The sequence below is a fragment of the Clupea harengus genome, chromosome 3 (genome assembly GCF_900700415.2).
Source record: "Clupea harengus chromosome 3, Ch_v2.0.2, whole genome shotgun sequence".
Classification (NCBI taxonomy): domain Eukaryota; kingdom Metazoa; phylum Chordata; class Actinopteri; order Clupeiformes; family Clupeidae; genus Clupea; species Clupea harengus.
In genome coordinates this window covers 24,479,389-24,505,999 of record NC_045154.1, presented here as the reverse complement: position 1 = coordinate 24,505,999, position 26,611 = coordinate 24,479,389, and the positions used below count along the sequence as shown (strand labels likewise).

At 46.8% G+C, this 26,611-nt stretch overlaps 1 protein-coding gene across 2 annotated transcripts in view; it reads left to right on the top strand.

Moving 5' to 3' along the window:
- The window catches only part of furinb (furin (paired basic amino acid cleaving enzyme) b), a 78,279-nt gene that overhangs the window by 35,965 nt on the left and 15,703 nt on the right, over positions 1-26,611 (top strand). For both annotated transcript variants that reach the window (XM_031565150.2, XM_031565151.2), the window contains exons 3-8: positions 12-110; positions 2,491-2,586; positions 6,876-7,004; positions 7,443-7,519; positions 20,378-20,466; positions 22,804-22,976. In XM_031565150.2, coding sequence (XP_031421010.1) covers positions 12-110; positions 2,491-2,586; positions 6,876-7,004; positions 7,443-7,519; positions 20,378-20,466; positions 22,804-22,976 — 663 coding nt within the window. The remainder of the gene's footprint in view (positions 1-11; positions 111-2,490; positions 2,587-6,875; positions 7,005-7,442; positions 7,520-20,377; positions 20,467-22,803; positions 22,977-26,611) is intronic.

The window sequence follows — 26,611 nt, the reverse complement described above, 5'->3', positions numbered from 1 at the left end:
TCCCTCTGTAGGTCTTTGGTGATTACTACCACTTCCAGCATCACTCTGTGGTGAAGAGATCTCTCTCTGCTCACCAGGGACTTCATGTTCGGCTGCGATCTGAACCACAGGTACACACACATGCACACACACACACACGCGCACACACACACACACATGCAGGCACTGTCATACTGAAAGGTGTCATAGATAGGCACACACACAGATATATAAATATACACGCATACCAGAGAGATTCTTAGATATGCACATACAGACTTTCAGCTGAATAGATACAGACACACACACACACACACACACACACACACACACACACACGATACCTATGCACATGTGCTCTTGCAGTGGCACACACATCAGTACCAGAGTGAATCATCGGTTTGGACATAGTTGCTTACAGGTGCACATAAAAACAAACACACACACACACACACATCAGTACCAAAGCGAATCATAGGTTTGGACATATTTGCTGAAAGGTGCACACGCGCACCCACACACACACACACACACACACATCAGTATCTGACATTCACACACAGCTGCTTTTTAACATGTGGTATGGATGTTCAGAGGGCGGTGGTTGTTGACTTTTATGAAAAAATAGTATTCCTCAAATAGAGAAAAAAAAAGATTGTTGATTTTTGTGTGTTTGTTTTTTTGAGTAGAGAGGTATCAATTCCTGTAAAGTGTCCACTTACATACTACATTAATAATGAAAGGGTTCAATCTCATTTGGGCTGCTACACACTACTTCTCAAAACCTAACACTTATCTTAAGTGTGTTTTATAACCACATGCACTAATATAGTAATTGCATTGTACTAATCACTCAATTGAGCCTTAAGTGCATGCACTTACCATGAAGTGGGGCTGGCATGGGCATGGTGTCATGCCTGGATCTAGATCATAGCTGCAGCCAGCTCTCGGATAAGTGGGGAAGCTATTTATTCTACCGTAGGGTCTAGGGGTCATGACCTCTGTGCACTTGGCTGGGTTAGTCTTTGAATTGTGTGTAGAGTCATGTCCCTGCATTAGCACCCCCACAGAAGGCATCTCTCCAGAGTTTACAGGGAAAGGACACATAGAACATAGAACATGTGATGCCTCCGTCTTGAGGCCCAAGTTGTAGATGCCCAGTGAGTTCAGAGTTGCCCTTTACACTGTGAAGAATAAAGATGAGCCAACCGGATGTGGAATGGGGTTGCTCTCACTAAATCACTCACTGACACACCCACATACACTCTCTTTTCTCTCTCTCACTCACTCACTCATTCACTCACTCACATGTACACACACATACACTCTCTTTCTCTCTCTCTCTCTCTCTCTCTCTCTCTCTCTCTCTCTTTCTCTTTCTTTCTTTCTTTCTTTCTTTCTCTCACTCACACACGCTCACTCTTTTTTTCTCACACACACACACACACATGCATTCATTCACATACACACAGACACCTCAGACCATAGTGTATGGGAAAATATAGTCCATATAGTCCTAAAATATGCACACACACTCATATGCACATATGAACACACACACACGCATGCACGCACGCACACAGGGACACACACACGCACACACACACACACACACACACACACACACACACACACACACACACGCACACACGCACGCACACACACACATACATGGCTCAGACCAGGGAAGGTGCTGAGAGGGAGAGTTTTGCCTTTGGCTCCTGATTGGATTTGCTCTCATATTCATCTGGGCTGGTGCTCCTGTAGCCGAGGAGAAGCTTCAAGAACACAATGAGAAAGCTGAGGTCCTCACATCTCCACACATTCATTCCTCTCCCTTTTATCGTTCTCATTTTCATGTTCTCCATCTCTCTTGCTCTCTCCCTCTCTCTCTACTCTCCCTCTCTCCCTCGCGCTCTCTCTCTCTGTCTCTCACTCTACTCTCTCTGTGTGTAGATATTCTCTTTTCTCCCTCTACTCTCCCTCTCTCGCTGACTCTCCCTTCTCTATTCTACTGCTTTCATCCCTCCATTTTCTCTTTCTTTCTTTTTTTACTGAGAGAGTATTTTTAGTGTGGTGAGGAAACATGCTGCTGGGGGAGTCAGGCCTACTTAGTTAAACCCATGTGGGAGAGTACGTGTGTGTGTGTGTGTGTGTGTGTGTGTGTGTGTGTGTGTGTGTGTGTGTGTGTGTGTGTGTGTGTGTGTGTGTGTGTGTGTGTGTGTGTGTGTGTGTGTGTGTGTGTGTGTGTGTGTGTGTGCGTAGGAGAGAGGGAGAGGGAAAGAGAGAACATGTGTGTGTAGACTGCTTCGATAGGCAAATACATGCTTAAGGCTCTCTTTTTTTCATGGCAATAGTGTTTTTCTGTGTTGAACATTTGTGTTCCTCTGTGGTATTTGCTCTTTTTTGTTATATTGCTCTGATTCTCTGTATATACATGTGTTTCTCTCTCTGTCTCTCTGTGTGTGTGTGTGTGTGTGTGTGTGTGTGTGTGTGTGTGTACACATTTAGGTACTGTGGCTGGAGCAGCAGGTGGTGAAGCAGAGGCGACGCAGGGAGGTGTTTACTGAGCCCTCTGACCCGAAGTTCTCCCAGCAGTGGTACCTGGTGAGTACACACCCAAACCAACCAGTCCAGATCCGCACTAGCCAGACCAGACCCAACTAGAGTCACTCTGTGAGAAGGTGAAATCCCTCCCCTTCTCACTGTGGCCCAAAGTGGGGAAAAGGACTGGACTCCCCTATCTGAATGGTTCAGTCCGGGTTCCCCTATCTCTGTGGAGGTGTCCAATTAGCTTTAATTGGACCAATTTAGCCCTTGGGCGGCCTTACTTAAGGTGCACCTCATTGTTGAATGAGGGAAGGACGGACTGAACATGCTGGATAAAAGCTTGGAGAAGGTACTAGACAAAACCTGTGAGCACAGAGTTGTACCTTTTCTGTTTTAGGGCTATAGTTTGTTCAGTTTGTGTTAATATGTTTTGGGGTTTTGATTACCCTGTTGTAAATTTGTTGCTATTTTTATAAGAAAGCCACTGTCTCCGGCACCGTGTGTGTGTTCCTACCTGCAACCCCATTCCACCAGCCTACGTTCCACATCCTGAGATGGCCGGCTCGGGCCATTCTTCACACACTCCAGATCCCAATTTACCAGATCTAAACTAACATACCATATTTACGAAGTATACATACCTAATCCAGCTGACTTGATCCATATTAACCAGTTCGGACTTGATCCATACTAACCAGTCCAAGCCAAATCCATATTAACCAGTCCAGACTAGATCCATACTAACCAGTCCAGACTAGATCCTTACTCACTAGTCCAAGCCAGATCCATACTAATCAGTCCAGACTAGATCCACACTATACAAATAGGACCGCATCCCAACTATCCAAAACAGTGAAGTAAAGACCAGACCAGACCAATACATCACTAACCAGATCAGACCAAACACACACTCACCAGATCAGAAAAGATCCACACAAAACAGACCTTAGAGTTTGGTAAAGACTTCCATTAAGCCAATTACAGACATGTTCTCCTCCAATTTTCGCTAATTGATGTTTGTTGATGCCTTCAGGCTTCTCAAAAAAAGCAAAGAGATTAAACTTCGTGGCTCTGCATTTATCAGGCCGCCGTCATCGCCGTTCCCACGAATACAGTGGTTGTATAATAAACCAAACAACACCGTGTGTGCGTCTCTTTCCTCACAATTGGATTCAGAAAGGCCATGTTTGTTTTGCTTGTCCTCTAATTAGCATGCATCAGGCTCACAGAGACAGACATAGAGACAGAGGGGGAGGGGGGGGAGGAGGGATGGACAGATATAGATATAGAGAGAGAGAGAGAGAGAGAGAGAGAGAGAGAGGGAGGAAGGGAGAGACAGAGCGAAGGAGAGAGAGAGAGAGAGTGAGGGCGAGACAGAGGGAGGGAGAGATAGACAAAGCGGTTTATGCAGAAACTGAAACTGAGGGCATTGTGCTAGCAACACCTTTCATAGTTTTAACCGTAATCGGTTTCCAGTTTCAGCACCAAGCTTATGATGAACACACACACACACACACACACACACACACACACACACACACACATCCTCTTACTCTCTCACACACACACACACACACACATCCTCTTACTCACATACATAGAGAAAAAGTATGCTCCTGTCAGCAGTAATAGCAGTCAGCACATTCTCAAACGTCGACACTTAATGTTACGCTGTAGGGCAATGCATTGTTCGGCGGCTCTGAAAGCCTTATCGAAGGCCAACCTCAAGGTTTCTAGTGGACGGTCACACTGCATATTACTTTAGGTCTGTGGTTAAGACCGTGCCCGTTATCAGGATTTCATTGTGACCGATGTGACAAAGACCGTTATGACAGTTAACATGATAAAAGTATGGCTACAACTCATGGAAATGTGTGGTGCTGTGTTGCCCTCAAATCCAATGCTGGCTTTCTTTCTTAAATCGGCCATCGCCTGACAAAGTCCCCACTCACTTTCTATGCACATTTGGTTCAATCTGCATATATTGAGCTTCACAAAAGGTTGCCAACAGAATTATAAAGTCACGAATCATGTAGATTTCTTTCAGAGCCACGTTTAGACCAAACTCCGCTGTGGCCCTCGCCAGACACTTAGTGTAACCCACGTCGGCTCTTCACATCTCCCACGCCATGTCAGAACCACCCCTGAGTGGCCCCACTTCAAGGTCTCCGCTGGCCACTACAGACTCGCTGCCGTACTTACTACAGAGTTCTGCAGAAAACCTTGTCAGATGTCGGTGTGTGGCAGACTCTGCGGCTCCATTGATGGAGCATCTGGTAAAGCACGGCGTTAACAACACCAGGGAACACACACAGGAGCTAACAACACCAGGGAACACACACAGGCTACTAATGGATGTGCATATCTGCACTGTAAGCAGCTTTGGATGAGGTCCAAATCCATCCAGACACACCGCAGTGGCCAGTGACTTGGGCATGGAGCATGTGCAGTGGGTGATATGCTTAAAAACATCCAGGAGGGTCGTAGTCTCTTTATGATTAGACAATGGCATGGATGCATTTTTGCAATCCAAAACGGATGGTATTATTTCAAAGGGAGGGGGGGGGGGGGGGGTTTGTCCTCTTTTTGCCCCCCCCTGAGTATGTGAGCTGGTGCAGGAGGCTCATGAGGAAGGCTTCAGCCTCAGCTCTGCCTCAGCCTTCTCATGTGAATATCCCCGCTGATCCCCCAGCCCAGGCCGTCTGTAAAGCCGCCTCTCTCTCTGACCTTTTCCGGGAGCATTTAGAGGCCTGTTAGGAGATGATGGCGGCACAGGCAAGGGGGGTATTAACTCTCGTCCGTCCCCTCCGTCGCCTTATCAGATATTAAAGGGTCCGACTTCCTCTGGATTCCCTCAGTGCCTGGATGCTGTTTCACACGCAGAGCACTGGCTCCTTTGTCTTACACAGGGCGGGCAGCAAAGTAGCTTCATCTCATTCCATCTTTTTTTTTCTTTAAATACTTTCATAATGAATCCAGTCAAGCAAAGCGTCCTGCGAGTTTGAGGCGCCGCTGCATTTTCTGCAGAGTGTGTGTGCGCGCGTGAGTGTGGGAGTGTGTCTGTGAGACACAGCGAGTATGGGGGTGTTTATGTTTATGTTTATTAAGGATCCCCATTAGTCTACACCGTAGTGGAGACTATTCTTCCTGGGCTCCAGGCAAAAAACATTACAATACAATACAAATACATAAAATGCAGTACAGCATGATCAATTATCACAAAAACACAGACTTAGAAAACAACATTTACATTAAAAGTAAAATAATTAAAAAAAAGACCTAAATACCTAAAATAATAACCTAATCTACTATAATTTCCTTTCTGATTATTGCTGCCTTAAGTTTCCTTTTGAAATCACATTTATTTCTTGTTAGAGTCACATATTAGGGGAGCACATTCCAGTATGCAATGGCTCTGTACATTACTGTTTTCTTAAGTGCATTGGTTCTGGGTAGAGGAAAAGTAAAGTGACCACTTAGTGCCTGTCTAGTGTTATAACATGTCTCTCATTTGCAGGTGATAGCTGTGAAGACAAACTGACAGGTTTCTGTGAGGAATACACATTATTTAAAAACAGAATAAGGCTACATGCCAGTCTTTCATCCACCCTCATCCATGACAGCCTGGCATGCATAGCATCCACACTACTCCTAACAGAGCAGTGAAGTGCTAGTCTTGCCGCTCTGTTCTGAGCAAGCTGAAGTTTGCTGAGTTCTTGCTTTGATGCACTAGACCAGATAACAGGACAGTAGTCCAGATTTGACAGAACTAGAGATTGTATGACTAGTCTAATTGTTGTATTAGTTAGCAGATGAGCACTCCTTCTAATGGCATAGATACCATTAATCATTCTCACCACTGTATTATTAATCTGAGTGGACCATGACAGCGTTTCGTCAATAGTGACACCCAACAGTTTGACTTCTTTAACCTGTTCCATAGTAGCACCCTTTAAAGAGAGGCTTAATTTCTTATCTGTCCTGAGAGCATATTTAGAACCTATTACCATGCATTTAGATTTTAAGACATTCAACTTCAGCTTATTTTCCATGATCCATTCAGAAACCAGCTTTAACTCTAGTTGAAGCACCTCATTAACATGTTCAATGCTCTCTGACGATACATACATAGTCGTGTCATCCGCATAAAGGTGTGTGTACATGTTTGAGTGTGACTGTGTGTGTGCATGTGTGCTAATGTTTTTTTGTTACGTGTGTTTTTCTGTTGATGTGTGTGTTTTTTGTTGGTGCATCTGTATATGCATCTATGTGAGTGTGTATAAGTTTGTGTGTGTGTGTGTGTGTGTGTGAATAGCGTCGTGACATGCATGTGTTGTTGTTGCCAGTCTAACCCGAGCCACCGCGACCTGAACGTGAAGGAGGCGTGGGCACAGGGCTACACTGGGAAGGGCGTAGTGGTCACCATCCTGGACGATGGCATTGAGAAGGACCATCCTGACCTGGCCAAGAACTACGTGAGTCTACACACTTCATGACTCTTATATGAGGGAGTGTGGTTTTGTGCATGTGTGTGTGTGTGTGTGTGTGTGAGAAAGGATGGTATTGATTGTCAGTATGTGTGCCTACCTGTCGTTCCATACACTTCAAAGTGATGTGAGAGAAGGTCATATAATATATTTATGTGTGTGCGTGTGTGTGTGAGTGTGTGAGACAGAGAGAGAGAGACCGACAGAGAGTGCATGTGCCTGTGTGTGTACTGCATGTGTAAGTGTGATTTCTTTCTGTCTGTCTGTCTGTCTGTCTGTCTGTCTGTCTGTCTGTCTGTCTCTGTGTGTGTGTGTGTGTGTGTGTGTGTGTGTGTGTGTGTGTGTGTGTAGAGACATTTTTAAGAAGAGTTGTGTGTGCATCAGTGTGCATGAGTGCAGGTCTCACCTTTTCTCCCGCACTGACAGGATCCAGAGGCCAGTTATGATGTGAATGACAAAGACCCGGATCCACAGCCTCGTTATACACAGCTCAATGACAACAGGTGATGCACACACACACACACACACACACACACACATAAACACCTCTCTTCCTCCCTCTGGCATGGACACACACACACACACACACACACACACACAAACACCTCTCTTCCTCCCTCTCGCATGGACACACACACACACATGTGCACACACACATACACACACACACACACACACAAACACCTCTCTTCCTCCCTCTGGCATGGACACACACACAAACACACACGAACCACATCCAAACACCCCTCTTTTGCTGATAACCACACACAATTACTGCTCCATATAGCCACGCTGTGTATCAGACTGCACATCATTCAGTGACATTTGAAAAACTAGGCTGGACATTGGCTATTGTCAGCCATGTCTGAGTATGTGTATATGAGTGGGTGTGAGTTAGAGATTTGCTTGGTGTTCTCTGTCTCCCTTCCACTCTCCTCTTTCCTTCTGTCTCTCTCTCTCTCTACCCTACTCTTCTCCTCTCCTCTCTTCTCCACCCCTCCATCCTTACCCCTTTATCTCTCTCCTCCTCTCTCAGAGTGACGGCTGCCTGCTGCTCCAGAAACATAATTAGGCTGCAAGGCGTCTCGCAGGCTGCCTGTCCAAAAAAAATTGATAAATAAAGTGAGGGCCTAGGCAGTCTCAGGGAGCCTCCCGTGGCTCTGCCTGTTTTCTCTGCGTCACACGACTTCCTTCACAGGCGTCACTGAGCGCCAGGCAGGAACCTGGGCACGCTTTTCCAGCCGGCGGCGTCTCTTGACGCGTGAAGCCGATTTTCAAACGCCGTCAGGATTCTCTCTTTACTCCACAAACGATCTTCTTCAGCTTTTCCTCCTCCTCCTCCTCCTCCATAATCCCTGTGCGGGGCTGCAGGAGGAAGTGAAGGGCTTAGGGAAGTGGAGTTGAATTGAGTTGAGTTGTTTCCTTTGCTTATTTAAAGGGATTGGCTTGACTTGGGGCCCTCCTCTGATGCAATTAGGGCTCAGGAGTGGAGTGGTGAGTTAATAGAATGTGATGTGGCCTGGAGCAGGCGGGGAGCTGTGCCGTCAGCCGTCCCCACGGCTCGCCGCTCCTCTTCACTTTACTCCTCCGCACTCAGTCGCTTGCGACGGGCTGTTCTCTCTCTCTCTCTCTCTCTCTCTCGTATGGTCTCTTCCCCCCACTCTCTCTCTCTCTCTCTCTTCCCTTCTCTGCCTGTCCTCCAAATCCGCTCTCCTGTCTTCCACTCACCCTCCCCTCCTCCTGCCTCTATCCCCATACAAATACAAATTTCTTCCTTTTCTTTTTTCTTCTCCTCCCCTCTTTTAAATCCTTCCCTCGCTTTTTTCTCTCTCCTCTCTGCTCTGTGCACCTATCTTATCCCTCTTCTCTATTTGTCTGTTTTGCTCTCCCCCATCCTTCTCCTCTTCTGTTATCTCTGTCCTCTCCTCTCTTCTCCTTGCACCCCTCCTTCTCTCCTTTTCCTGCGTCTTGCACCTTACTCCTCTCCTGTCTTCTGGACCAGCTCTTCTCTCCTCTCCTCTCCTCTTTCTCTCTCTCTTTTTCCTCTCTCTTCTCCATGTGCTCTTTTACCCCTCTCCTCTAGCATCTTTTCCTTCAGCTATCCTCTCTTCTCTTCTCCTCTTTTCTCCTCTCCTCTCCTCTCTTTTTTTCTTCTTTGTGCACCCTTCTTTCACCTTTCTTTTGTTTTCTTTCTCTTTGTCTTTCTTCTCTACCCCTCCCCTCGTCTCTCCTCTCTTCTCCTGCCCTGTCCTCTACTCTCCTCTCCTCTCTTCTCCTGTCCTCTCCTCTCTTCTCCTGTCCTCTCCTCTTCTGTCCTTTCCTCTCTTCTCCTCTTCTGTCCTGTCCTCTGCTGTCCTCCTCTGGGCTGGGGTGGGCCATTCTCCCATGGTGAGTTGTTGGCAGGATTAGTGCCAGAGCACTCAGCTCTGGGATGGGAGCCAGCCAGTCTCTTTCTGGACTGTTGTTGTTGTTGCTGTTGCTGTTGCTGTTGCTGTTGCTGTTGCTGTGCTGGGTTGTGGTCCACCCACAATATCTTCTCCAAACACTTCAAGAAAACTAAGTGGGGGTTTAGACAAAACCGTAGCCTTCATAATTGTATCACATGCCCATGAGGCACGGTATGCTCTCTCATACTTTATTTCTCTCTCTTTCTCTCTCTCTCCCTGTTTCCCCCTTACAGCTTGCTCTGTTTCGTGTCTCATATGAGAGAGAGAGAGAAATGTGTGTGCCTGATGGATGCCCAGTGTAAGAGGGCACTAGATGTGGGTGCCTGATGAATGCCCAGGGTAAGAGGGCACTAGATGTGGGTGCCTGATGAATGCCCAGGGTAAGAGGGCACTAGATAGGCGGCTGGAGCAGGAGAGCACTTGAGGCCTCATACCCTCATCCGAAAAAACACACAGGCCTGATCCTGAGCTCCCGCAGCTCACAAAGGACAGCACTGAGGATAGGCTCCTGAGGGCTTTGTTGGCCTTTCACGTAGACAGGATACACACATTCATGTATACACACACACACACACACACACAGTCACACGGACACACAACCTCTTAAAAAAACATACGCACTCACACACACACACACACACGCATGCAAAAAACACGCACACTAACACCGACACATGCACTCCCTGCTGTCATTCTGATTATCCAAGACAGAATCAATTCGGGCTCCATGAAATGAGAGGCAAATTGTTTCTGTGTCAATAGCGCGCCCGAGAGCCACCTCACTGGGACGGAGGGAGAAATGACACCAGATGAGTCGCATAAGTCCCCGCACGAGGCCGTGGCTCACACACACAAACACACACACACACACACACACACACTAAAACACTCCCCTCAATCCCAATTAAGATGCACGTATTCATGAAGAGCATCGGGGTGCTTCACAGAGACAGCGGCAGCCTAACCACGGAAAAAAGAAAAGAAAAACAAAGAAAAGCACACCTCATTTGTATTTCCGTCACGCCGTGCCGGGTTTTGAATTCGCATCTATTTCTATTTCCTGTACCATGACAGGTGAGAAAGACGCTCATTTTGTTTTGCTTAGTCTGTCGAAGCTGCTAAGGAGAGAGACAGTGAGAAAGCAAGCCAGTTGGAGAGGAGAGAGAGAGAGAGAGAGAGAGAGAGAGAGAGAGAGAGAGAGAGAGAGAGAGAGAGAGAGAGAGACGGTGAGAAAGCAAGCGAGTTGGAGAGGAGAGATAGATAGATATAGAGAGAGAGAGACGGTGAGAGAGTCAGCGAGTTGGAGAGGAGAGATAGATAGAGAGAGAGAGAGAGAGAGAGAGAGAGAGAGAGAGAGAGAGAGAGAGAGAGAGACGGTGAGAAAGCAAGCGAGTTGGAGAGGAGAGATAGATAGATATAGAGAGAGACGGTGAGAGAGTCAGCGAGTTGGAGAGGAGAGATAGATAGATAGATAGATAGATAGATAGAGAGAGAGAGAGAGAGAGAGAGAGAGACGGTGAGAGAGTCAGCGAGTTGGAGAGGAAGAGTAATGGCTAGAGCGTTGCTCTTTTCCTACATGAGTGTGGAATAGCTGCCAGATCTCTTTGCAGTACTTCTGAAGCTCATCGGATTCGGCTCCAGTCAAGCAGGTAATGTTAATTCTCCCCGTGTTTCATCACCGCGCTATCCAAATGCTCGCTCTCACCCCACCCCCGCCCCCGCTGCCATCGCGACTGTGTCAATACTATGGATTCTGCCGAGACAAACGAAACAGCACCGGCTCATCTTGTCTCGCCTCATCTCGCATTTCGAGAACATAGCGAGGTCAGTTCGACTGTGTCTTCCCCTCAAAGATATCAATCAAGATCTTCCGTGCTGGAGGCAGCCCACCTCCAAGTCAGTCTCTCTCTCTCTCTCTCTCTCTCTCTCTATCTCTTTCTCTCTCTCTCTCTCTCTCTCTCTCTCTCTCTTTCTTTTTCTCTTTCTCTCTCCTTCCGCACGGTTCAGCGGGGCCAATTTCAGCTCGGAAAACAAGGGCAAAGGAGCATAGTGTTCAACATAACATTTCCCCCCTCTGGCCCCCTGGGCCAGCAGATCAAGGTTTTGCTGGCCCCTTATATATTTTATTGGCCCCTTATATATTTTACTGGCCCCTTATATATTTTATTGGCCCCTTATATAGTTTTACTGGCCCCTTATATATTTTACTGGCCCCTTATATATTTTATAGGCACCTTTTATATAGTTTTATTTGCCCAGGGGGAAAAAAGAGAAACAACATTTTACTAATCATTTATATATAACAATAAATAACTGATTTTAAAGATTTAAATATTATTTTATCAATATTATATATTGAATGCATAACGTCTAGACAGCAAGACAACCGGTGAGAACTGTGGATCTTGAGAAGCTGCTTCTGTCTGGGTCCTTGAACCACCCCTTCACTACTGGCATGAAAACATTTATATGATTCAAACATCCATTTTTGTCTACATCAACACATGTGACATGAACATAGTACAGGCAAATAGACCCCTGTAGATCTTTATTTAACCACCCACACAGTCAGTTAGCATCCCAAGACATATATATATATATAGAGAGAGAGAGAGAGAGCCCAATGGACTGACTCTGTGGGTGACGGCCTGACTCTGTGGTGGCTGTACCGAGACGCCTCCACCAAATCAAATCCATTAGCCGTTGTCAAACTGTTTGTCCAACAAATGGTCTTGGTCACAGATCGGACCGGGAAGATGATGCACAATGTCCGCCAGCAGCCTGGTCTCTTTCGCCTGTTAGCAGATAATTTGGCAATTCCCTTTTGTGCAGCAGGGATAGCAGTGGAAGGATACGGACGCCCCTGGGTTTGTGGCTTTCGCAGCTTAAGGACACTAACCGAGGCTGATAGTGTGGTGGAAGACCAGGCGAGTAATCTAGCCCTATCTGCAGCCTTGCAGAAAGGGCGATTATCTCTGGCGGATTCAGCTCTACAGGAACCAGCAGATGCGCTGGGTCTATAAAAGCCATTCTGCTAGGAAGATCTCATTGTTTGTTCTACTGACAACATATTGAGTGGCTCGTGGATGTATGGGCAAGTGCATATAATGACAGGACCTCAGGCTCTCCTCCGCCATAGCTCCTTTCTTCCTCTCTTTCTTTCATTCTCTCTCTGTCTCACTCTCTCTCTCTCTCTCTCTCTCTCTCTCTCTCTCTCTCCCGCTCTCTCCCCTCCCTCCTGGCTCTGCTCTCATGTGCTGGCTGTCTGTCCTATTGTCAGCCATAGAGGCTTTTCTCTGCAAAGATGCAGCGGTTCCAGGCAGTGTCTGAACCTTGGAGTACAATGGACTCCTGCCACAATGTACCCTTGCCTAGCGGGAGTTCACTCTCATGCCATTCAGCACAACAAGAGATGGAGAGGTAGAGAGAGGGATAGAGAGAAAAAGATGCTGCATCCCTTATAGAGACAAATAGAGGGAAACAATTGTGCAGGAAAATATGGCTTTTAGCACAAGAGGCCATTTTGTTGTGGGGTATGGCGGCTGTTTGGTGAAGATGGAGGAGGTTTGAGCCCTTTCCGACAACAGGCTTCGAACTGCACTCCAGTTTATCAGCCCCCCCCCCATCCACCCCCACCGATCCACCCAGCAGGGGCAAAACCAGCCATCCAGGCAGGCTGGAGACACAGTGCCTCAGGGCTCCAGTTAGCCAGCCGTAAAATTTCCTAATCCCTTCAGCAGGGGCAGGGAGCCAGGACCCTGTTCTCTCTCCGCCAAAGAGATACAGAGGCTTCTCACCAGTGGAGTGGTGCCACCTTTCACGCTGGCATCAGGTTGGCATTGCTCTGGTTAGCCCCCATCCGCCATGCCCCCGACTTCATAATACATAGCTTAGAACAGCTACATGGCCCTGAGTAGGCAGACGCTGTGGGCTCTGAGGATAATACACGTAGTTTTCCTCTGCATATTTTTTTTTTCCCAGAGAGAAAAGACTTTGAGGAGCAGAGTACAAGAAGGCCTTGTGTCTCTAGTGTTATTATGGTTCTTAACACCACACCGCTCCAGGTACGGAACTGTCTCTGTGCTTGACAGGTGAAGCTTGTGGGGTCACCTTAGAGGGAACCAGCAGGTGCTGTGATGGCAATTAGCATGTGTTACATACCTGGCAGAAGGCATTTGAGTCATTTGAGTCTCCTCCTCCTTGGTGTCCGCACTTGTTAAAGTCTACACTGCACTAGGTGGGAATTAATGCGTATATTTTCCCCTCAGTGAGCTAGTACACCCTATTGCCGTAGTCCACAGTTTAAAAAAAAAATCTGAATCAGAATCGTTTTTATTGCCAAGTAAGTTTACACATACAAGGAATTTTCTTTGGCATTTTGGTGCATAACAATAAACATTGTAAGTACTACAAGTCAAGATACATAGAAAACAATATATAAAATATATACAATATATATATGTGAAAATGAAGAGGATATTCTAGAATGTGGGTGGTAATCACAGATTGATGGACGTCCCTAGCACTCTGTCATGCGTCACCATCTCTTACTTTGAGTGAGTGCGGCACCAGTGGAGGTCTGATGATGACACAGTCTGCTTGGTGAGACTCATGAAGCTGCCATACATCACCTTGAGTAACGCTTCATCTAGGTGTCGTGTGTGTGTGTGTGTGTGTGTGTGTGAGAGTGTGTGTTGTCTGTGTGAGTGTGTGTTCTGTGTGTGTGTGTGTGTGAGAGTGTGTGTGTGTGTGGGAGTGTGTGTTGTCTGTGTGTCTGTGTGAGTGTGTGTGTGTGAGAGTGTGTGTGTGTGAGTCTGTGAGTGAGTTGAGCTGATCAGTTCACCTAAATGGAGAAATAAAACTGTGAGGACCGTGTACACCAGTCCCTCATTGACATGCTGCCTTCATGCGCCACGTCTCAGCTCACCGTCAGACCTTTCACTTGAAATGAAACACACACTCTAATGTATGCAGGCTGTGTGATCTTGAGCCAATGAAAAGAAAGTGATCGGCGGCCCACTGTCAGCTGAGCTGGCTTCGTCTGTCAGGAACATCTTCCCCGCGAGGCACAGCGTCAAGACCTGCCTGAAGTAGAAAAGATCATCCATTAATGCCTCCCTTTCCTTTAAGCGTTCAACATATAATACAGTCGAGGCTCATAAACATTCATGCTTGTGAAATTCTGATTCATATTTACCACAAAATGACACGCCTGTCGACTACTGAAGATGAATTACTTACTGTGAGTGGCCGCAGTTTTATTCAAAGATGAATATGCTCCATATGTTCATTTATTTTCTCCTCTCTCCTGGAATATTGGCCACTTTTAGTGTTTCAAATCAACCTCTTCTCCGGGGCTTTCTCCACAGAATGTTCCTACCCAGTATGTTTTTTCAATTTCTTCAAATATATTTGTTTAAGTAACAGTATGCTGGTTTTACAGCTTTTTGAGGTGTGTTTCTCAAGGTAGCTAGTTTTTGTATCATCCTCAAATTCATTTGGACTTTTACAGCATAATGTTGCCAAATACATTGTCAAAACGCTTTAGTTCGTAATCTAGCTAGCTTTTATCAGTGCCAACTTTGCCATTATTCATCTTTACAAGGCAAGCCTGTTGGCTTTTAACTAGTTAACTCTTGTTTCCTGATAGTTTCTCGCCAATGTGATCCTTTGTTTCCTAAGTGCGCTACTTTGAGTTTCTCCCCAGTACATTCAGGTATCTTCAAACTTCCCTCCATAATCATCTCCTCACAGCCACATCCTGCGTTGCCTTTTAGCTGACATTTAGTAGGCATTATTATTCAAATGGACTTGCGTTACAGTGAGTGGGTTTCAGTCGCAGAGTCTGGCACCGCGCTCCGCACCCAGCAGTGGCGGAGCGTCTGTCTTTGGCATCGGCTGTGCCAGGCAGTGCCAACCACGCCACAGGAGTGCTTCTGCGCCCTCAGTCTGAAGGTGAACTCCTTCCTCCCCCGCCAGCTTTCCGCTGCAACTTCACCCAATGAGAGTGTTCACCTGATGGGGAGTAGTGTGTGTTTGTGTGTGTTTGTGTGTGTGTGTGTGTGTGTGTGTGCGCACGTGCTCACACCATTTCTTTATTGCTATCTAACTCCTTCCCCTATACCAGCTTTCTGCTGCAACTTTACCTCACAGGGGAGCAGTGCAGACGTGTGTGTGAGAGAGAGGGAGAGGCAGAGAGCAAGGTTATTACTCTCTCCTTCCCTTATGCCTTGTTATTGCAGTTACTTCACCTGACAGAGGAGTGCTGCACTAGTGTGTGTGTGTGTGTGTGTGTGTGTGTGTGTGTGTGTGTGTGTAGATCTGTATTTGGGGCTATTTCTACTCTGCCTTGATTTTGGACGGAGACTTACATAAGACGTCTCTTCTTGTGCTGGATAAAAAAGTTTCTCTCCGCCAAGGACTCCGCTGCAGCCGGCCACTTTCAGTGTGAGCCTCACCACGCACGCCTTAGAGGCAGCAGACACGCGATTCCTGCTGCTTTTAAATAAATCAGTGGCGTCTCCTGAGCTGCTTTACCACACAGATAGGAGAGGATGCCTGTTAAGACTGGACCTGCTTCTCCCTTCAGATTCCCAGACAGGAAAAGGGATGGCAGACAATCCCACCTCCTACCTTACAGACCCCCATGTGAGAGGCCATCATCCGCCACCCGAGGTCTCGCTACATACACGGCTGATGGTAGCTGTGTTTAAGACGGTTTGTCTCTTCAAACCAATATCAGTCATTATTACCGAAAGCAATGGTGGAGGCCTCCGCCGGCCATCTGAGGTCATTGTGCTTTGATGGCTTTCATTGTTAGACGGGGGCCAGGAGACTGGCCTGGCCGTGATTGGCCACTCGTCATTATACCCCAAGGCTGAAAGAGAAGTGCAATTGCAGAAAGAAGTGAGAGAGAGTGAGCAGGAGAAAGAGAGAATGAGGAGGAGGGATAGAGTGAGGAGGAGAAAAAGGGGAGAGGGGGGGGTAGAGTGAGGAGGAGAGAGAGAGAGATGGATAGACTGAGTAGGAGAGAATGTGGAGAAATAGAGTGAGGGATAGAGTTAGGAGGAGAGAAAGGGGAGAGAGGGATAGAGTGAGGAGGAGAGAAAGGGGAGAGATAGAGAGAGGGATAGAGTTGGGAAGAGAGAAAGGGGAGGGGGAGAGAGAGAGAGAGAGTGAGGGGGAGACTTGAATGGCTCGTAACCAAGGGCAACACCTCTGAGCAGTTTCTTTATCACTGATGCGTGTTTGCTTTTCAACCCAAAAATAACAAGTCATTTTGAAGAAGACCGCAGGCATTTCTGTCTCCAGCCAGATGTCGTGATTGGTCCCCTGTGACCACGTCTGCCATAGGTCATCTCACTCTAGCCCTGTGCTTGGGGTTGGACTCATTATGCAGCATTACCTCCATTACTCTTCCCACTGCAGCTCGTGTGCGCTACATATTAGCTTGGCTCAGTGCTGCTGCTCAGTACTTCCTTTTGATCCAGGCGATTTTCAGGTCCTCCTTTGTCACACCTCTCTCTGCTAGTAGATTTGAGGATTTAAATGCTGGAACGCACTGATGAAGGTCTTAACTCACCAGGGACTTAGGCTTGTTAGACTTTTTTTTGTAGTCTGACATGCCTTGATGTTTTTGTATATTTCCTCTAACTAAAATCATTAATGCACAAGTGGCATATGTGTAGAAGATTAACGGTTTCTGGGGGGGTTCTTTTTATGACTCTAAGAAAAAAACTTCCGGAGCTTTAAAGGCATATTGACAACAGGAACAAATATTTAAATATCCCTCCACAGGGATATGGTCTTTGTGGACTGAAGAAGCTTTTGTGCATTGGGTGCCAGTATGTATTAAGGATGTTATGATTGCAACATCATGTTTTTAATATGTATTGATATGCATGTATATGTATATGGATTTCATGATAGGGGCTTCATGACAGGGGCTTATTCTGGAAAAATTAACCTTTCAGGTGGTTGGCCATATCAGCCCCTGCTTGAGTGTCCTATCTTAAGGTGAAAAAGTCCTCTCCCTTACATTCACAGTCAAATTACCTATATAGCAGACTAATGTCATTCATATACACTTATTGCATAGATTTAGTGAAAGGCACCAGTTTGCATGTACATCGTTTAACTGTAAATATTACTGCAGGAACGGGTCATTTACCTGCAGAGGCATGGTAGCATGGTACAGAAAGTGCATTTGACTACAGAAAGCCTAGAGAAGTCTCTGCTGTGTTTTGAGGTCATCCACAATCGCTAATTAGCATAATTCATCATACTTTGAGGTGGAACCAAGGAGTGGAGTAAGTCTGGCAGCGGAGTTAAAAAACAGAAATATGGCCTGAACCTTTAGACCCTGCACCGCTAAAACAGAACTACCCTCAGTAGCCTTCCGCCCCCACAGCCCCACGCGCCACCAGTCGCAGTCCCAGCGGGGGGCATCATGCTTGATTACACGCGCCACTGCTTACGACCCCCCCCCCCCCCCAGCCCCTTTTAGAGGTGGTGTAGGCGTCCCTCACATGCATGCTGGGCACAGTAACCGCAAAACAGCCCAAGGGGGGGAAAAACAAAAGAACACAACGTGGATCCATAATTAGGCTGGGTTCAGATTGCACTGCGTGGCCACAGCACACAGAGAGTCCTTGCGAAGGACGGCGCCACAGTCTGGTTCCTCGGGGCCGGTGGCAAACGAGCAGACAGGTATGGCTCTTAATGGCCTGTGAAATGACTTGTTAAGGATGCCAAGCCAGGCCTGTGTGTCTGGCCCCCAGCTTTCCGTCAACCGCAGAAAGTGTGTGTGTGTGTGTGTGTGTGTGTGTGTGTGTGTTTGTGTCTTTATGTGTGTGTGTGTGTGTGTGTGTGTGTGTGTGTGTGTGTGTGTGTGTGTGTAAGTGTTTGTCTGTTTGTGTGTGAGTGTATAAGTGTTTGTCCGTGTGTGTATGAGTAAATGTGTGTGTATGTGAGAAAAAGAGTTTGTCACACAAAGTGCTACAGAGCAGGAAACACATCTGTCGCCGTCGCCGTGGTCACCGCCTCCGCAGTGCTCACCCCCTCCGAGGTGCTCGGCACTCATCAGAAAAATCCAATATCCACTTTCCCCCTCGCGTCACTCTTTTTCATTTTATGATAGCATCGCATATTTTTCACATCACCTGAGGGTGCCCTCGCCCGGCTCTCTTACCCAGGTGAAATTGATAAGCTTAAGCCTGTGTCTGTGTCTGTGTCTGTGTCTGTGTGTCTGTGTGTCTGTGTGTCTGTGTCTGTGTCTGTGTGCATGCATTCATGTACTTGTGTGTCTGTGTGTGCGTGTGTGTGTGTGTGCGTACTTGTGTGTCTGTGTGTGCGTCTGTATGTGTGTGTGTGTGTGTGTGTGTCTCTGTGTGCATGTACTTGTATGTGTGTGTGTGTGTGTGTGTGTGTGTGTGTGTGTGTCTCTGTGTGCATGTACTTGTATGTGTGTGTGTGTGTGTTTGTCAAACAGCATGAGGAGCGCAGCCTGTAATGAGGGCCACAGTGGGTTGTCATGGCTCCTGCAGTGCTCTCAGGAGGGCTTGGGGTTGAGACTGAGCCCTGAGCTGGACAAACTTGTCACGGCGCAGCCAGAGCTCACCGACTCCACTGAAGCCTGATGACTAACCCACTCCTGTTTAAGGACACGCTGGGAGCACGCTGTGTTAGCACTAGAACATATACCCACAATCTGACAATCTTTCTAAAGGCAAGGACACGCAATATGCAACTTTTGCCATCTGTCGGTTTTTCTTCTCTTCTCTTTTCTCCATCCTCTTTACTTTCCTTTTCCTTCCTCCTGTCGCAGTCTATCACTCTCTCACCTTTTACCGTTTTTTTCTCTCTCTCCTCTTTCATGGTCCCTCCTCCACCTCTAATTCTCCACCACTTTTTGATTCTCATTTTCTCTCTCTCTCTCTCTCTCTCTCTCTCTGCCTCCCTCCCCTCACAAAATCGTCATTCCACTCTCCTCTGCTCCATCTTCTCTTTGTTCCCTGCAGTTGCCTGTGCTCTCTTCTATTTTTCATGAATAGGAGTTTTACAAAGGAAGAGTCACCTGTAAAGAATAACAATGCATATGAAAAGACCCCATTACTAGATAAAATGATTATGATCACAAATAGTACGAATTACATACCTTCAGATTTTGTCATTTAGTAATTAAGTCATTTTGAAAGTGAATTGTAATTACTTGTGTGTTCCTCATTATGATATTAAGAGACTCTTTATATGTGAGTTGAAGACAAAAAAAAGGCACGAAAATAAACAAAACAAAAATCCCAATAACACACTATTTTTTTTATTTCCCCCTGCCTGCACACGATCATAGTTCTTTGCACCTTATTGATTTATTGGTGACTCCCTGGACTCCAGTAGCGAAGCTCCCACACTCTCCCCTGCATTCTAAGCTCTCGCCAGGAATGTAATATTTATACCTCCCTTAGTTGTTGCAGAAGACACTCATCACCCAGAGAAATTGATCTCTGGTTCCGAGAGAAAGCTTTATATTAGTAATCTCTTCATTAGCAGGCGCCCTCAGCTACCCTCCTGCTAACTCCACAGCTTTTTTGTCTGGGTTGCACAAGGGGCCACATCGTCTCTCTTCTCTTTTCTTCTCTTCTCACCGCTCTTCTCATCCTCTCCACTTTGCCCTCTCTCTCTCTCTCTCTCTCTCTCTCTCTCTGTCTCTGTCTGTCTTTCTCTCTCTTTCTTTTACAGAAGTTCAGAGGTGCTAATCTGTGTGTGTAGGAAGCTTGAGTCATACTCATTCTTGTTTTAGTATTCTGTCTGAGAAACTTCTCTGTGTCGTGTGTGTGTGTGTGTGTGTGTGTGTGTGTGTGTGTGTGTGTGTGTGTGTGTGTGTGTGTGTGTGTGTGTGTGTGTGTGTGTGTCTAGACATGGGACACGCTGCGCAGGGGAGGTGGCCGCTGTCGCCAGCAACGGCATCTGTGGTGTGGGCGTGGCTTACAACGCCAAGATTGGAGGTGAGTGAAGGACCATGGGAGATCTCAACTCAAAGAAACAACCCACTTTGTTTCCATAACAACTAACACCATTGTGTTCATCCACCTGCTTCCTGTGTGTTCTCCTGTTCCTGACCTGCTTCTGGCAGTAAATAATATATAGAATTGAAATCCAATTCTTAATCTGTTTTTCCTTCTTGTTCTGGGCTTTCTGCATCTGAAGATGCCCACAGACATGATCTATATTCATTCAGTTATAGCTCACTCTAGTGCTGTGTGTGTGTGTGTGTGTGTGTGTGTGTGTGTGTGTGTGTGTGTGTGTGTGTGTGTGTGTGTGTGTGTGTGTGTGTGTGTGTGTGTGTGTGTGTGTGTGTGTGTGTGTGTGTGTGTGATGTAGTTATTGAGTTATAAGGAGTTCCTTGGCCAAAGTGGTGTGTGTCTGTGTATGGCATTGGTGCATCATGCGCGTGTGTGTGTGTGTGATGTCTCTGTTTTAGCATAACCCACAGACATGATCTATATTCTTTTAGTTATAGTTTACTCTAGTGCTGTGTGTGTGTTTTGTTGTATAATGTGTGTGTGTGTACGTGTGATGGAGTTATTCATGTAGTTAATTGGCCAAAGTGGTGTGTGTGTATGGCATTGGTGTATCAAGCACACAGACCCTAAGGCAATATCTGACACATACACAAAATCACTCACACTTACAGACGCACACATCTGCAGGGGTCTTTTCTTTCCCTCTGTCTGTCTGTCTGTCTGTGTGTGTGTGTGTGTGTGTGTGTGTGTGTGTGTGTGTCTCTCTCTCTCTCTCACACACTCTCTCTCTTTCTCTCTCTCTCTCTCTCTCTCTCACTCTCTCTCTCTCTCTACTGGCATCCAACCTTAAGCATCCCACTGAGGCGTAGTAGGGGAAGGATAAAAGGACATCAGTCGCACCTGATGAAAAATAGTGTTTTAGTCCTCTGCCCCTGTGAGGACATGTGTGTGTGCGCGTGTTTGTGTGTGTGTGCGTGCGTGCGTGTGTATGTGTGCATGTGTATGTGTGTGTGCAGAGCTTGGCAGCGTGCAGAAGCCTCCACCAGAAAGAGCATCAGAGGCGGGGAATTATCGTCTAATTACTGCATGTATGCCTCCAGACAAGACCTCGTAAAACAACACAGTGTCCATGCTGAATGGATTATCTTTGAACCATAACTGAGTTGATTGTGCCAGAACCAAGCTCAACTGATTAGCATTCCTTGGTTATGAGAGACAAAACAGCCGTGACAGCAGGTGATTCCATCGTTGGAGATTGAAAAGGAGGAATAATTAGCATGTGAAATATCAAGGTAGATGGCAGGGAAATAGCCCGTGTGTGTGTGTGTGTGTGTGTGTGTGTGTGTGTGTGTGTGTGTGTGTGTGTGTGTGTGTGTGTGTGTGTGTGTGTGTGTGTGTGTGTGTGTGTGTGTGTGTGTGTGTGTGTGTGTGTGTGTGTGTGTGTGTGTGTGTGTGTGTGTGTGTGTGTGTGTGTTTTCACGCGAGGCTTTTCATGCGAGGCTTTCTGGGACCCACATTGTGTTCTTCAGCAGCAAATGTGTTTACTCCGATAGTCATGGTTTGTTTTTCTAGTGTTCTTGCATTACTGTCTGTGTCACTGGTAATCACTACACTATCTCTCCATCTCAGCCTTTCTCTCTCTCAACCTCTCTCCCTCTCTCTCTCCATCTCTCTCTCTCTCCATCTCTCTCTATCCCTCTCTCCGTCTCTGATTTTCTTTCCCTGTGTTGCTCACCCTCTCGTCAGGTTTTGATTACCAGTGTTCTGCTCAGACAAGCACAAAGATGGCCTTCCTATCTGTTTGTGCTCAGCCTGGCCCTCACCACCTCCCTCTTGGTCTCATCCTCATTCTGTCTTTCTTTTTCTCTCTCTCTCTCTCTCTCTCTCTCTCCCTTTCTCTCCCTCTCTCTTTCTGCTTTCCTCAGTCTCTCTCTTGTGTAATGTTGTCGCTATTAGAGGGTGCGATTTCCTTTGTACTGTCTCAGTGTTTTTTCTAGTATCAGAGACTCTTCCTCTTGTGTGGGGGTGGGGGCGTGTGTATGTGCGGACGTGTGTGTGTGTGTGTGAGTGTGAGCACGCATAAGGATCAAAATGTGTGTTTGTATGTGTGTGTATGCTCATCTGCGTGTGTGTGTGTGTGTGTGTGTGCATGCTCATATGCAGATGTGTGTATTTGGGTCTGTATGTGTGTCTATGTTCATCTGCACGTGTGTGTGTGTGTGTGTGTGTGTGTGTGTGTGTGTGTGTGTGTGTGTGTGTATGTATGTGAGTGTATGTATATATGTATGGTCATCTGCATATGTGTGTGTACATCCTCAGGTGTGCGTATGCTGGACGGGGAGGTGACGGATGTGGTGGAGGCGCATTCTCTGAGTCTGAACAACCAGCACATCAACATCTATAGCGCCAGCTGGGGGCCGGAGGACGACGGCAAGACAGTGGACGGCCCCGCCAAGCTCGCCACGGAGGCTTTTCAGAGAGGGGTCGCAGAGGTCAGCCTAACACACACACACACACATACACACACACACACACACACACACACACACACACACACAATGACAGGGGAGATCTTAACATGAAGACATTAAGGTTTGTTTTACAGACACTCACACTACCATGGTTAGGTATACACACACACACACACACACACACACACACACACAAACACACACACACACACATACACTCATGGATCAGTACAGGACACAAACCAACTCTGACGCATACACTCGGATCCACTCTCCCGCCTGGACTCACCAGCTCGCCCGCACACACACACACACACACACACACACACACACACACACACACACACACACATACACGCATACACGCAGCACCACTGCACCAGTGGCCTGTTTAATTAAGAGGGTTATCTTCTGAGCTGATAACATTTGTCAGCTATCGCTTGTTAAGTGTGATCGGAGCTGAATGTAAAGAATGTGTGTGTGTGTGTGTGTGTGTGTGTGTGTGTGTGTGTGTGTGTGTGTGTGTGTGTGTGTGTGTGTGTGTGTGTGTGTTTCTGCACTGTTCAGCAGAGTCTGCAGTCCCAGGAGACTGCTCAGTCTGCAGACCAGCGGATTAAGACGTGTGTGTGTGTGGGGGTGTGTGTGTGTGTGTGTGTGTGTGTGTGTGGAGAGCTCTCCCCACCACACACCAATCTCTCTGCAACTCAGATGTTTTTGTTTGGTTGTATGTCCCAAGGCAATATATCTCCTTCTTTCTTTCTTTCTTTCTTTCTCTCTCTCTCTCCTCCACTGGCCCTCAAAGGCAGTCACTTCTGTTGTCGTGTTTTCTCTCTATCTCTCACATTCACTCGACCTCCTTCTGCCTCTTGCACTCTGCAGGTCTCCTGCCACTGTTTTCCCTAATTTCCCTGTCTGTCTCTCTCTCTCTTTCTCTCATGCTCTCTCCCCTATTTTTCACTCTCTCTCCCTCCTTTTCTCCCTCCTTTTCTCCCTCCTTCACACTCTCCTTTTTCTCTCTCTCTCTCGTGCACTCTCCCCCTATCTCTCTCTCTCTCTCCCTCTCTCTCTCTCCCTCCTTTTCTTTCTCTCTGTCTCTCTCTCTCTCCCTCCTTTTCTCTCTTTCTCTCTCTCTCTCCTGCCTTCTCTCGCTCTCTCTCTCCCTCGTTACTTTTCTCCCTCCTTCTCTCTTTTGCTCTCTCTCTCTCTCTCCCCCTCCCTCCCTCCTTTTTTCTCTCTCTCTCTTTTGTTTTGTTCCTTCCTGCTCCCTGACTCAAGCTGTGTCTGCGTGTTTATATTCTCTGCTTCTGAATGTCAGGGGAATATTAAGAGGCAAAGTCATAGATTGGGGCGTATTACAGACGGAACCAGAAAGACTGGGGTGCTAAACAAGACGTTAAGGGGAGGATGCGTGCGTGTCTCCGTGGTAACAAGCCCTGATGATGCAAGCCCTGCTTTGAGTAATGCAACTGTAGATATGAATGAGTGATGTAAGGGTGAAGTCAGGGTGATGTTTAGAGGCACGCTGAAGAGGTGTGATGATGGAGGAGTGAAGTGTGACGCAAACCCCTGGGGGCAGAGAAATGTGTGTGTGACTGTGGAGTGTGAGTTCTGTTTTGTTTTTTTGTCTACGTGTAGGTGCATCTCAAGAGCCGTTCATACCTACCACCTCCGGCCTTTTTTTTAACTTTACCTGTCTCTCCTTCTGTCTCTCTCTATCTGTCTGTCTTTTTTTGACTCAACCTGTCTCTCCTTCTGTCTCTCTCTATCTGTCTGTCTTTTTTTGACTCAACCTGTCACTCCTTCTGTCTGTCTCTCTCTCTCTATCCCAGCCTCTCCCTCTGTCTTTTTCTCTAAAAACTCTTTTGAGTAACAGATGATGTGAAGGGCAGAGAGAGTGGGAGAGACAATGGGCCCTAATTTCACAGATGCGCACTGCGGGTTCTTACGTGCAATTAATAAGGGCATCGCGTAAAGCTATTTTGATCACATTTCGGGGCACATTCATTTGGTAATTTCATAACATGCACACAGACCTAAGCCTGTTAGAGGGCAGACCAGCGCCTCATTTGCGTGTTTTAAGGAAGGCACTTCTGACGCTTCCTTCTTTGAAATGTAACCTGCATCTTGGTTTTCCATGACTGACAGGCGCATCTTCTTATCTCGAAAGGCTACTGTAAAGCGAGAGACAACGATATGGCATTGAAACTCTTTCCTGTCTCCATAGCAATGGTACAAATAAAAAGTACATAATCTAAATTAGAATATAATGACGTGAAATGTTTCATGTGACGTGCAGTGCCAACTATGGTTTTTTCATATTTGTTATTGTTGTAGAAATTGTTGCAGACAATTTCTCCTGGCCTTCGCTAGGCCCTTTCACTGGTCACACACCTTTGGGCTTATTCGCTTTACTCTGAATGTGGAACATTAGCTGTGTTTCCTGGGCACATGCCTTTCCTGAAAAAGATTTAAAGGGGGGAGTCAGCGATGCTGGAGAAAGATGGTTGATATTTGAACTCAACAGGCAAACAAATTATCCCCTCCTTTCCGTGCTTCTTCAGAAGACGACCTATTGGTTGTGTGAAACATAGTCTAACTAATGTTACCCACATGCCAAGCAAAAGCAGGGAAACCTCCGCGTCTGTTCAAGCCTTTCAGCTCTCGGAGGTCTCGCCACCGTTGAAACGTCTCACCGATGTTAACAGGGCTCTTTGCCCTTGCCTGATCACAGCACATCTTTTTCATGTTTTCATTCTTCTCACCTTGTGTTTGGCTGTTTCCCAGCCATCTCTCCTTCTTGACAACCTGATTATGTTTCCGAAGTCCAGCATGTTAGCCCGTCCTCTGCACCAGCACAAACACACGCACACAAATATTTTCATAGCATTCTCTGATGCCCGTTGGACGTGAACCAAACACATGAGAAGTGGCTTGTCATCACAGCACGTGTCAGAATTCCTGTTGATATGATCGGCTCAAAAGACACAAATTCAACGGCACACCCACAAAATGAATATGCCGTTTCACCCGTCCCACAAAAAGGGTGCCTGCTATGACTTGCAAACATGCAAATAACAATTCTTATCCTCCCTTTGATGTTGCGCCATTTTGCAGACTATCATTACGTCACACACGTAACGCACAGCTCGTTGCCCTATGACATAAGGGCCCATAGAGGTGAAGGTTTTTTTTTTGGTCCATCGCTTAGCTTCCTGTTCTCAGCGGCTGGCGAACGTGGCTTGGCTGGGCCTGACGTGGCATGCTGCCGTTTGTGCCAGTGAGTAGGGTGACCGGATGACCCGCTTAGCATGGTACTGCACAGTATTTTGACCCTTTATCCTGCATCACGCATATTGAGATAATGTCCTGCATTTTTATTGGTCATTTGGTTTTTAGTTATTTTACCCGCCCAGCACATGAGCTGCTTATGCCGTTCGTAGTTTCAACTCCATTTAATAGCGGTACGTCAAAAGCAGCAACCTGGCTCATATAAATGCAATATAGCCAAGCTTTATAAAAGCCTGTAATTCATCCAGTGGCTGAGAAGAGAGCAGTGATGGCGGTAATCAAGAGGCTGTGACGGCCGTCAATCAAACTGTGCAGACATGGGACCGGTGAACTCCTCTGCTACGTCACAAAAACCAAACTTACACAAA